The sequence below is a fragment of the Microcaecilia unicolor genome, chromosome 4, assembly GCF_901765095.1.
Source record: "Microcaecilia unicolor chromosome 4, aMicUni1.1, whole genome shotgun sequence".
NCBI lineage: Eukaryota > Metazoa > Chordata > Amphibia > Gymnophiona > Siphonopidae > Microcaecilia > Microcaecilia unicolor.
In genome coordinates, this window is record NC_044034.1 from 223,433,577 (window position 1) to 223,447,378 (window position 13,802).

General features: G+C 43.4%; 1 protein-coding gene across 1 annotated transcript in view; it reads right to left on the reverse strand.

Moving 5' to 3' along the window:
• The window catches only part of PGGHG (protein-glucosylgalactosylhydroxylysine glucosidase), a 109,497-nt gene that overhangs the window by 14,814 nt on the left and 80,881 nt on the right, over window positions 1–13,802 (reverse strand). The window contains exon 12 of the mRNA XM_030199521.1: window positions 10,834–10,931. Coding sequence (XP_030055381.1) covers window positions 10,834–10,931 — 98 coding nt within the window. The remainder of the gene's footprint in view (window positions 1–10,833; window positions 10,932–13,802) is intronic.

Here is a 13,802-nt window from a genome sequence, read left to right on the forward strand (position 1 = left end):
TACACCAGAGACTAGGTCATTACTTTCAGAAGATGTAAAGTGCTGTGAAGTTAATATTTACACTTTACAGGGACTCCTGAAGCAGGCCTGTGTGACCAAAACATGTTTCGTGTCGAGTCCATTGCATACTTTGAATAAAACTTCTGATGTGAACTCTTTGAGTCCATTGGACATTTTGTTTTACATCGTTTTTGTTGTCACCTTCACTGTGTTTGCCTGCTTGTTTCGACCTGTGCGAGGGTCCTTTGTTCTTCTGTGCTTGTCGATATGTGCTGAATATTGTACTTAACCTCATAAGGTTAGCTGGCTGCATATGTCCAGATATTCAATTCTGGAACCTGGACATGGCCCAGCATTGAGTATCTGGAGATAATAACTTACAGATCAGGAAACTAACAATATTTTATATAACTAGCATAATCTAAATAATAATCATTCATACTACACTCATACATTCATTACCCATAAAACCTAAAACCAGAGAGATGAAACCAGAGAGCCAAAATGGCAGCAGTCTGTCAAATCATCCCGTGGGAACACATCATAATGTCCAAACCTTTAATATTTCAGCAGCGTCTCAATGCTGCCACATTCTGAGAATAATGGTTTCTCCACGGAGCACCGACTGAAGTCCAGCTGTCTGAAGTCTCGTGATTAGTCCAACAAGGCTCTTCACATCCACTGATTTCAACTCTTAGTCCCACTCAAGATCCTTGTTGTTTCTCTTATATATCCGCTTATTCCAAGTCAACTTCAGTTTATTTTATTTTTCACTCATATTCAGCTCAGTTCATTTTATTTTCCACTCGTTTTCAGCTCGACACAAACACTTAGTTTTGCTCAATTGACGTACCAATCATGTGTTTCGCTCAATAGGCGTCCTCAAGAGCTGTTACTCACAGCTAAAAAGTCTTATTTATAGCACACCATTGCCGGGAATCAATCAGTCTGACCAACCCTCACAATTGTATCAACTCAAGGTATGAGTGTAGTATGAATGATTATTATTTAGTTTTATATGAGATTTGTGATGTGTATTTATAGAAGCATAAAAGTATTGTGTTTATATTTTTGACATTAATAAAGATTATGCTAATTATATAAAATATTGTTAGTTTCCTGATCTGTAAGTTATGATTTTTGGGGGGAATTTAGACTGTGAGTTTCCTATTTTATTTGAACTGTTGTATCTGGAGATAATGCCAGAGGTGGCTAAACGCTGACTGCCACCAGCTGAATATTTACCCAATGGTTTTCTTTATCAGGCAGCTTTAGAAAATGTGTCTTGAGCAAAACCAAGATCTATATGCAGTCTATATTGACCTGACAAAGGCCTTTTGATACAATCAGCTACAGTGGCCTGTGAAAAAATCCTCCAAAATCTTGGCTGCCCGGAGAAGTTTCCACTGTCAAATATTTCCATGAAAAATGATTCTGGCCCAAGTTGCTGGAATGCAATGAATCTTCTTAGTTTCTAATAGTAGAAAACAAGGCTGCATATTAATACCAATGCTCTTCTCTATTGTCTTTTCTGTGATACTCCTGGATGTCGTCCTGGATCAGAGAGTTTACATTCAGATGCAGTCAGGGTGGTGGATTGATTAAGCTGAGATTTCTTCAGGTTTGCAATAATATGGTGGATTAGCAGTCAGAAATTTGTTTGTGGATGACTATGAGGGGCATTGTTGATATGACGCCTAAGTCCGACTTTGGACGTTTTGCTCAAAACGTCCAGAATCTGAATAGCGAATATAGCGATTTTCAAAACAGCAAAACATCCATATTTTTTTGTCAAAAATGGCCACTTGCTAGATGTTTTAGTGCTCTGTGCATTTATCTTTTTAGTCCAGTTTCGAAAAAAAAAAATATCCAAGTGAAAAACGCACAAAATGAAGCCAGTGGGATGTAGGAGAAGCCAGCATTATTAGTAGACTGGCCACACAGACATCCCAGCAGAGCAATGGGTCATCCTAGGAGGCACTGCAGTGAACTTCACATAAAAGCTCCCAGGTACACATCGCACCGTTATCCCCTTAAAATGTATGGGTAGCCCTCGAAAGCCCACCAAAAACTTACTGCACCCAACTATACACCACTATAATAGCCCTTATGGCTGCAGGTGTCACCTATATGTGGGTACAGATGGGCTTTGGGGGGCTGAAAATTTCCACCACATGTAAAAGCTAGAGTGGATTATGGGCCTGGGTCCTCTTCACAGTGCACTGCATCAACCACTAGGCTACTCCAGGGACCTGCTCGCTGCTGTAATAGACCTGGCCGTAATATCTGAAGCTGTCAAAAAGGCTGGTATGTACTGTTTCTTTCACATCTTTAGGGGGTGGGAAGGGGTCAGTGACCACTGAGAGAGTAGGGAGGGGGGTCACCTCCTTTATCCTTCCCATGGTCATCTGGTCATTTAGGGCACTTTTTTGGCTTAGTTGTTATTAAAATGGATCTAGCTCAAAACATCTTAGTTTTAATCCTGGATGTTTTAGTTTTGTTCCATTGTGGTAGAAAAATGTACAAATGTTAGGAGCGCCCTAATCTCGCCCCCAACACTCCCCTGATATGCCCACTTGTGATTTGGACAGTGCAGTCTAAATGCATAGATAAACATCTGCAAAATAGGTTAAAAAATAGCAATTTGAACATTTTGGCAAGCAAAATGCTGAAATGCTGCTTTATGCCACATTTTAGACATTTTTCTCTTTCAAAAATGAGCCCCTATGTTTGGTAGTACATTCACTGGAGGACATCCAGATTATGCCCTTAAATTGGTAGCATGGACTATTGCTACTATTTGGGCTTCTGCCAGGTACTTGTGGCCTGGATTGGCCACTGTTGGACACAAGAATAACCATACTGGGACAGACCAATGGTCCACCTAGCCCAGTATCCTATGTTCTTGTGCTTACCCTCAGCATGAAAAAAAGAAGAGCTATTTGGATTTTAGATGTGCATAAACTGGCATTTAGATGTTTATATTGCATAAGCTTCTAAAGCCCAATTTTGCAAAGCCAGGATATACACATCTAAAACAAAAACAAGTGCACCTGGTAGGGAGCATAGTTTGGTAATGTTTTGGGTGGGACTAGGGCAGGAATGAAAAATAAATGTGTATTCTACATTTCAGAAGGGGAATGCAGCTCTGTGTCCAACAAGAGCAACATGGGAATTTACATCTGCTACCCAAGATGTTTAGATTTCAGAGCAGCATTCTGGACATCTCAATTCCAATTTATATGTGCGTTCTAAAATTTTGCTTCACATATATACAAAAGTTTTTACAAACATAAAAAAATATTTTTAAAATATCTAAACTTACTTTTATGAATATATAGGTAAATATAAAAGCTATTAAGCACTACATTTAATAAAACAATGTTCTTTCTTTTAAAAAGACATTTTTATCATACTGTCACAAGGGGGTGCTCATACCCCTCTCCTGATGGACAATTCAATAACCACCATTAGTCTCACCTACAACTAATGTGCCAGTTCTCCAGTCTGAGGGGATGCTAGCCTTGCTCAAGATTCCTCAGTTCTGATGCAAATGTCAAGTTAAAGAGCTTAGAAGGCCTTACACTTGAATAACTTACATATAAACAAAATAAAAAAGTATCTTTCTCTTCAGATTACCCTAGATAGCAGTTACAAGGTTTCCTATATATCCTTGCAATTCCAAAGGTTTCTATTGTTAATCTCAGAGTCCGCTATCTTATGTGCATGAAGCACCCCCCCCCCCCCCCCCCCCACCCTCACAAACACACACACACTTTCCATTCAGTCTCCCTTTTTCAAGGTTGCCGGCCTGTCCTTTTCTACAATTTGTTCTGGGCTGGGTTTTACTACTCACAACTATTGGAGCCGGCTCTGTGGGTGCTTGAGCACTCCCAAGTCCCAATATTGAGAAAATTCCTTGTATCTGTCCAGGGAGGGGTTATTTCCACTGGGCTTAGAACCCCAATAATTTAGGAAAGTTGGCTCCTATGCTCACAACATAAGCACAACTACAACGTTTCTTAATAACACCGCTAGATTTACATTTTCTCTTTTTCAGCCCTTATAGCAGCGAATGGCTCAGGTACTGACCAGAAGGATGACAGTTTAAAATAAAAAGTTGCTGGCAGTCTGCATGGGCCCTAATCTCCCTTCCCCTCCATTGCCCCTAAATTAAAAAAAAAATTGTCTCTCTGGTGTCTAGTGGCACTCTCCTCCCCATATGACTAGCTCCCTCACTCCCAACTTTAAAATATTGCTTTTTGCGCTCTTCCCTCCCCTCCTCCCACCCAACTTGACCTAAATTAAAAAAAAAAAATTAGTCCCTGGTAGTCTAGTGGGCCCCCTCCCTTGCACCACCCCAATCTGCCCGCCCCAACAGAAAAAAATACTATTGGTGTCTAGTGGCACCCACCACCCCAGACCCCCCAGACCTGAAGAGGCAGGAGCAATGCCCACTTGCTCTTTATCCAATGCCATTACCAAATGGCACAGTGCTCCAGGCAGAGGCCAGTATACCATGTACGGTTGGGTTGGGTCGGGTCAGGTGAAAGAGGATGGAAGGGGGTGTAAAGGCAATATTTTTAAGTTAGAAGTTTGGGAGGAAGATGGTCATGTGGGGGGTGCCTGTCATATTGAGGCAATATTTTAAGAAGAAAGCCAGTCCTTATGGAGGAGGAAGGGGCATGTGCCAGTCATGTTGGGGTGATATTTTTAGGGAAGGAACGGTTCCTGTCACGGGGAGCGGTGTGCCAGTCATGTTGGGATTTGGGAGGGTGCCGGAGGAGCATTTATTTTATATTTCTGTGGGGCAGAGGGGAGAGAGAGATGGGACGGATGCTGACCACAAGGGCTCTACGTCAGCTTCAGACCTGGCAGTAGGTTTCTGGCATTGATCTCCCACAGTAGACATCAGCACACAGCCCTGCAGTGCTGTGGTGTAACTGATCAGTTATTTAACATGTGTTTTAATATACCGTGTGCCAATGTCTACCACGTGAGTAAACCTCAGCGCAGAAATCCTTTTAACATGCAGTGGCCATTAACAAGCAGGAAAGCTGCTCATTAAGGGCGCACTGCAGTTCGCAGTAGGTTTCTGCATCAGCCCCTCACTGTGGAGGAAGCTTTCTCCAGCTCTGGGCTTTACAGCCCAATCTTCTAGTTACCACAACAATGGGGGGGGGGGGGGGGGGGGGAGGGAATAGGAGAACTGCCTAGCTTCTGCAGCAAAGCCCGGCAGCTTCTTCAGGGAGCCACTGGACTCTGTTTCCCTGTTAACAGTCATCCTTTCCTGCCAAAACAGCTGACTTAACCTCCTATTCCTAGCAGTTTGCATAGCTGCTAATTATTCTCAGATGTTGAAGGAGCTGACCACCAAGCCTTTCCCTAAGCTTCCTCAACTCCTCTTCTGAACTGAAAGACTTAGGGTCTCACTTTGATCCTGAGGAACTGAGTTTGATTCCCTCTGCAGCTCCTTGTGACTCTGGGCAAGTCACTTAATCCTCCATTGCTCCTGGTACAAAATAAGTACCTGAATATATATGTAAACCGCTTTGAATGTAGTTGCAAAAACCTCAGAAAGGCAGTATATCAAATCCCATTTCCCTTTCCCTTTATCAAGCAATGCTAGAGGTTCCCGCACGGCAGTGCCGATGGAGCCATTCAAAGTGAATGGGCTTTGTCAGCATTACTGCACCGGGAGCCACTAGCGCGGCTTGATAAAAGAGGCCCTTAATGCCTTCTGAGAGATGGAGTTTTCCAGATTTAAAGAACCTCTACTTACAGCTTCTGGATTTACTGACGAGCAGAGCCTACTTGCTTGTCTTATATCAATTGCCAAGTCATATAATAATCCTATTAAAAGTGTCTCAGAGTATATCCATTAGAACATCAATTATTTTTTGATAATATTCTTTCCATTCTCTAATATTTTGATAACAAAACTCTTATTTGCAAAATAGGTTTTGCATGTCTTGTTAATGGGAAGAATGTTATTTTTAAGTTCTTATACACCACTTGCAAGCCCCAAAGCTGTAGATGAAGAAGTGGTGTTCATAATGGGGGGGGGGGGGGGGGGGGGGTTGTCCCTGGTGAGCTCACAATCTAAGGGTTCCTTTTGCAAAACAGTGCTTCCGATTAGCATGCGCTGAATGCAAAAAGTCCATGGGAACTGAATCGGTAGCGCTGCTTCGTAAAAGTAGCTCTAAGTTTGTACCTGAGGCAATAGAAGGTTAAGTAACTTGCCCAACATGACAAGGAGCTGCAGTGGGATTTGAACCCACCTCCCCTAGTTCTCAGCCCATGTATTTTGCTAAGGATATAAAAAGACTTGAAGCGGTTCACAGGAAGGCAACTGAAATGGTATGGGATCTGCACGGAAGACATATATAAGAAGGGACTTGAGACCTGAACATGTATACCTTAAAGGAGAGGAGCGATAAGGGTGATATTTATTTATTTTTGTACCCCGCACTTTCCCACTCATGGCAGGCTCAATGCGGCTTACATGGGGCAATGGAGAGTTAAGTGACTTGCCCAGAGTCACAAGGAGCTGCCTGTGCCTGAAGTGGGAATTGAACTCAGTTCCTCAGGACCAAAGTCCACCACCATAACCACTAGGCCATTAATACTTGAAATGTATTAATGAACAAATAAATCTTTTTCTCAGATAGGTAGAAATAGAGGAGATAAAATGAGCTGCAAGGACGTAAACTTAAAAGCAATATCAGGAAAGGGTGGGGGACGCCTGGAACACCCTCCTGGTGTTGGTGGTGGGGACAAGAACAGTCAGAATTCAAAAAGGCATGAGATAACTACAGAGGATGTGATCAAAGCAAAATGAATGAGTTTCACATGTCAAACAAGATATACAGGTGTGTAATCTGCATGAGGCAGCAGGTACAATCCTAAACATAGAAGAGAAGATAACCTCGTATTCTGTACAGAGTAGCAGGTACAATTGTAGCCACCTTGCTTGGCAGACCAGATGGACCGTGCTGCTCATTATCTAAGGTTTTTTTCTTTTTTTTGACTATGGGTTCAATATTCAAAGGATTTATGATCCTAACATTGAGAGCTATGATTCTAAATTGGCCACTTTGAAAATTTCCTAGGGCTGAGTGCCTAAAGTTTTACTCAAAATTTCACTAAACTCCTAAATTTAGGACCATTAAAGTGGGTGGCAACAGGGGCAGATTAAGGGAAAGGGAAAAAATATAGGAGCCCTAGCACTGATTTTCACCACTAGGTTCATAAATGTCAGAAAATGGATGGCAGGCCTAAATTTATATGTTTGGGGGCAATTCTATAACTTGGCACCACAATGGGGCATGCTTAGTGCCAATTTCTTAACAGAACTGAGGGATGCCTAAGTCATTATAGAATACTGCCACAAACCCACTTTGGTGTGCTAAAAGGTAGGCACGATCGCTTACGCCAGGCCACTGGCTGGTGTAAGTGGGTGCAGCTAGGTGCAACATCAATGCATCATCTGCACCCTTCTCCTCCACCGCTAACTCCAGACTCCGTTCCTTTTATCCTGCTGCACCATATGCCTGGAATAGACTTCCTGAGCCAGTACATCTCTGGCCATCTTCAAATCTAAGCTAAAAGCCCATCTTTTTGATGCTGCTTTTAACTGCTAACCCTTATTCACTTTTTCACAACCCTTATTTTATCATCCTCACTTTAATATTCCCTTATCTCTTGTTTGTCCTGTTTGTCTGTCCTAATTAGATTGTAAGCTCTGTCGAGCAGGGACTGTCTCTTCATGTTCAGTGTACAGCGCTACATACGTCTAGTAGTGCTTTAGAAATGATAAGTAGTAGTAGTAGTAGCAATACATAAAATTGATAGTATTTGATAACTTGTGCGCATAGTTTGGCAAAATTTCCATGGCCTGCCCTTGCTCCATTCATTTGTATGTCCTCTAAGAGTTTCATGCTACCTTATAGAATAGCGAAAAGTCCATATATGTGTGTCACTGCCAATTATTGATGCCAATGATGTGTGCAAGTGGCCCATTTATAGAACTGTCCCAATCATTTTTAAGCTTCTAAATTAAGATGAATTTTCAGCTGAAAACTCATGCTCATAAGTTTGGATGAAAATAACACACAGCTTTTTTTTTTTTAATATTGAGCTCTATGTTAAGATGTTAAGAAATAATGAGGGGCATTTTTGATATGATGTCTAAACCTGAATTTGGACAGTTTGCACAAAAACATCCAAAAGTCCAGTAGCGAACACCAACTTTTCGTTTCGAAAAAGACCATTTGCTACACATTTTTCTGCGTTGTACATCTATCTTTTAGAACCATGTTTGAAAAAAACAATGGTCCAAGAGAAAAATGCACAAAAACAAGATGTAGACCGAGCCAGCATTCTTAGTAGACTGGCCACACAGACATCCCAGCAGAGCAGTGGGGCACCGTAGAAGGCATTGCAGTGGACTTCATCAGGGGCGTATCTGAACTGCGGCGGTAGGGGGGGCCAGGGCCAGAGTGAGGGGGCACATTATAGCCCCCCCCCCGCCGCCGCCGCCATTGCCGATCCCCCTCCTCCCAGCCGCTGCCATTGACAATCTCCCCCCGCCGTTGCTGTCGCCTACCTTCGCTGGCGGGGGACCCCAACCCTCGCCAGCTGAGGTCCGCGTCCTCCTGCCGCTGCCGGCTGCCTTTAAAAGAATTCCGTCAGCTGGCAGGGGACCCCCAACCCCCGCCAGCCAAGCCGAGGTCCTTTCATTTCTTCCACTGAAGCTGGCGCCGAAAGTTTCTTTTGAGTCTGACGTCGCTGCACGTTGTATGTGCAGGATGTCAGACTCAGAAACAGAATGAGCTTCATTCTGTTTCTGAGTCTGACGTCCTGCACGTCAGACGTCAGACTCAAAAGAAACTTTCGGCGCCAGCTTCAGTGGAAGAAATGAAAGGACCTCGGCTTGGCTGGCGGGGGTTGGGGGTCCCCCACCAGCTGACGGAATTCTTTTAAAGGCAGCCGGCAGCGGCAGGAGGACGCGGACCTCGGCTGGCGGGGGTTGGGGTCCCCCGCCAGCGAAGGTAGGCGAGCAATGGAGGGGGAGGGTTGGCAGCGGTAGGGGGGTCTAGGGCGAAATCTGCGGGGGCCCAGGCCCCTGAGGCCCCACGCAGATACGCCCCTGCTTCACATGAAAGGTCTCAGGTACACATCTTACTGTTACCCCCTTATATTGTAAGGTGAACCCTCCAAAACCCACCAAAAACCTTCTTTACCTAACTATACACCACTACAATAGCCCTTATGCCTGCAGGCAGGGGTGTGCTGGTAAAATTTTAACAACGGGCTCTCTCTCCGGGCATAACCGGCCCTGAAATTTGGGGGGGGGGGGGAATACATACCTCTCTCTCCCCTCCCTTGTGCAGGCACGGTAGGCATACCTTTGCCGAGCCCCACCAGCCAATAAATGGACTGCCACCATTCTCTGCTGCTTGTTTCTGGCTCTGAGCAGCATGATGGAACCTTCTTGCGCGTGCATGAAAAGTCCCAGCCTGATGCTTAGAAACAAGGAGCAGGGAGCAGCAGCAGTCTATTTTCTTGGCTGGTGGGGCCAACATCACTGCCAGCAAAGTAAAAGAGAATTCAGGAGGGGGCCCAAGCCCAAATTTTGAGAGTCAGTTGTTAGAATAGCCATGGGGAGGCCTACTTTAACAACCGGCTCCCAAAATTCTCAAAAACTTAACAAACGGCTCTTGCGAGCCCGTGAGAGCCCGCTCCAGCACACCACTGCCTGCAGGTGTCACCTATATGTAGGTACAGTAGTTTTTGGTGGGTTTTGGAGGGCTCACACATTCCACTACAAGTGTAATAGAGTGTATTATGGGCCTGGGCCCCCTTCTCTACAGTCCACTGCACCGACCACTAGGCTACTCCATGGACCTGCTTGCTGCACTAATAGGAATGGCCATAACATCTGAAGTTAAAGATTAAAGAATGTGTTATAGACTTTGGCCTCTATGAGATCTTTTTTTCTTGCTCATACCTGTATTTATCCAGTTTTATAGACATTTTAAGTAGCAGTAGCAATTAAAGAGTGCCTGACTCCTTGCCCTATACCCTCCTATGGCCATGTCTGTAGGAAACCTTCATAACCTTAGTACAGGCTTTAACAAATTTTCTTTGGATCTACAGGTAGGCAACTGCTCAACATCTATGGAGCTAGAGGATGATATCTCTCTCAACCTCCCTGTCGAGGATCAGGTACAGGTGTCAATGGCAAAGTGTAAATAGCTCTCCAGTTTCCAGCATCTAGTTCTGAGTGGAGGAGTAGACTAATGGTTAATGCAGTTCGCTGAGAACCTGGGGAACTAGTTTCAATTCTACTATGCCTTCTATGTGACGCTGGGCAAGTCACTTAACCATCCACTGCCCCAGGTACAAAAACAGATTATCAGCCCACTACGGACCCAAAGTACCTACATGTCACACTGGCATTGTGACCTTCCTGCACTGCTACTGCTGCCTATCAGCTGTTTTTGTTTCTGTGCCTGTGTGGTTCAAATTAAGTTTGGATTGTGTGGTACCTGAACTCCTGCAATGATCTCAATAGACCAGCAAAAGAATTCAGGCATTATGCAGCTCAAACCCAACTGAGAACCTTATGGATACAGGAAAGAGCTGTTCAGCATCTGTGGTGGCATGGGACAGACATTTGGGCAGGCAAATCCTGGATATCACCATCACAATTTTAGGTGCAATGGTGACCTGGAACTTGGGATTTGTCAGGCTCTGCCTTAGTCATACCTCAGTCCTATATATCTGCTGAGTACAGCCTGCAGAAATCTCTACTCATGTCTCACACACCTGAATCCAGTATATCCAAAGAGCACAGCCTGCAGAAATCCACCCATCCCAGTCAGGAAATTCACAGCTCCTGATCCATCTGTATTTTCAGTCCATATCTAAGAAAATGAAAAAAAAATATTAGTATTAAATGTGCAGAGTACCCTAAAATCGCTAATGGATAAATTACACTAATGAGAATACCAATTACTTCCTCTCTAATCAGATAAGTGATAAGCTTCAGGCATGGAGTGACAGAATACAGCTGGAGGTCTTTGATTTTATACAATGATGTGTATCTCAGGACTATCTGATATTTTGCAGAGCTCATTCTTCTTCATTCAAGAGTAGTATGAAGGTGAGGAAAGCCCAGAAGATACATTAACGGTGAATAATCCAGTGCTGCTAAGCATCGTTACTGTCATGTAAGGAGCTGGGTACAAATGTATGTACAGCACAGCCTGTAGGAGCTGTAGATCCTGCCTCTCCTCTGTTACCTACAGAACCTTCCAACCCACAAGGCAGCTAATGTTCTTGATTTCATCTTTACCTCTCCTCATCTTTCTATTCCTCCCAGTTTCCTTCTTTATACCCCTGTCCCTTGGTCAGATCATGTTCTCCTTACTCTCTTCGCTGTGAGCTACAGATTCCCCCCTCTCCACCTTCTTCCTATCCATTTCGGTTTCTGAATGATAGTTGTATTTCCATCATCTCCAAAACTTTGGTAAATGTTCCACCGCTCTCTCCATCATTGCCCCTTGATCAGCGGGCTTCTCAGTTTAATCAGACTTGGTTGTCAGTTTTAGATCAACATGCTCCACTTTCCTCTAATCCTGTCCACCCTACTCGAGGTGCACCCTGGCTTACCCGTTCATTGCAGCTCCTTTGCTCCCATTTCTGCTCTGCAGCAAGAAAGTGGCGTAAATCCCGCTTGCCTCCCAATCAGGTGCTCTTCCAATCTCATTATAAGGAGTACCACCTTGATTTGCACAAAGGTAAGACAGATTACTTTGGTAATCAAATTGCTTATGCCCTCAACCACCCTCATACATTTTTCACGGTTTTGAACTCCATTGCATCTGCCTCCACAATACAACCTTATTACTATCCCACAATTCTGCCCCTTGAGTCTTGGCGACTGCTTGGTGCACCAAGACAACTTTTTTGCGTTCTGCTCAATCCCCCTATTGTCCTCTCTGCATTTCCCTCTACCCCATTACCTATCTTGCCCCCACTGTCATTTCCCCCTCCTCTGTACCCACTCCTTCTCCTTACTCCCCATCCCCTTCTTCAGTCTGTCCAACCTCAATATGGTCTTCATTTAACCTACCTACAGACACATCCTTCACTAAAACGTTTACATCTCTTCGTCCCTCATCGTCAACTCAGGATCTATGGCCTTGTTCATTAATGAAGCATCTTTCCCAAGTACTTGTTCCCTATGTTCTCCCCCTCGTATCAACATCTTTAGCCATAGGTTCTATCCCCTCAGTTTGGAAATACACATTAGTCCATCCACTTGTTAAGAAACCTCATCTTGATCTTGCATCTCTCACCAATTTCCGTCCAATTTCTAATCTCCCTTTTCAGGTACCATCCTCACATGTTTCACTCACTATCTTTCTAATCATACCTGCCAACTTTCCTTTGATCATACCACCACAGCCCCATTCCCTCTTTCCTCAGGCATGCCCCAAGGTTCCATTCTCTCTCCGGCCTTCTTTAATATTTTTCTTTCACCATTACTTACAATTATTCAAGATCACAGTTGTACTCCTTTCTGTTATGCAGATGACATTCAAGTCATCTGCAAAGTATCTGGCTGCACTTCAGTTACTCAGCTTAACACTTACCTCATGTATCTTTATGGCTTAAAGAAAATCTCCTCTTCCTCAACGAAACAAAGTGTGAATCTTTTCTTTTTCCGTACTCCTGTAAAACAAGTCTCTCCTCCTTTGTTAGGTGACATTCCTTTTCCCTTTAAAGGCTATCAAAATTCTCAGTGTTATCTTCGACTCTCTTTCAAACCTCAAATCAATGCAGTCCTCTGGTCTTCTTTCTTTGCCCTCCGTCAAGTTCGTGCCATTCATCTTTTCCTTCCAGCCTCCTCTCTCCATCCTCTGATTTTGGCCCTAGTCATTTCTCATTTAAACTACTGTAATCCCCTTTATGCTAGCCTCCCTCTACACTCTTCAATCGTGTACAGTTGGTCCAATCCACAGCCGTTAAATTCCTTTACAATGTGCATATATTTTATCATGTCACACCTCTTATTCTTTCTGAATACTGGCTTCCTTTGTCTGCTTGTATACAGTTTAAAATCCTCAGTCGTGTTTAAAACTAGGCTCTTTCCTGCCCTCCACCCCCCATCTCCACAATCTTCTCATTCCATACATACCTATATACTTCCTCCACTCTACAGATCACAACCATCTGACCCTCACATCTTCTAAACAGATTCGCCTAACAATTACCCATGATATGGCCTTTACTTATCTTGGCCCCAAACTATGGAACAACCTCCCACCTATCATCTGTAACCAGCCTTCTCTCCCTGCCTTCAAACAAGCCCTGAAAACCCATCTGGCTTTCCCTTCCTCCTCCCAATAGCTTTGATTATTGTTTGGTTTTTGAATTTGTAAGTTTTGGATTATTTATGTTTGTATTGTACATATTTTTTCTTTTTCTATGTTTTGCTAACCACTCACTGTCTTATTTAGATTTTACATTTTGTAAACCACTTTATGCATTTTTAAGGCCATAGCGGTATATCAAATTCACTGAATGAATGAATGAATAAATAAATAAATAAATAAATAAAGTCAAATTAAATCTGAATCCTCACCCCCCAAAAACTGGACAGATCTTTATTTTTTCTTGAATTGGAACAAAATCTGAACCATTATTTGAACTTCATTGATTAATCTTGGAGTGGAACAGAACCACCAAATAAGGACTCAGCTAAAAAAGTTTAATGGTAATACTCAAAG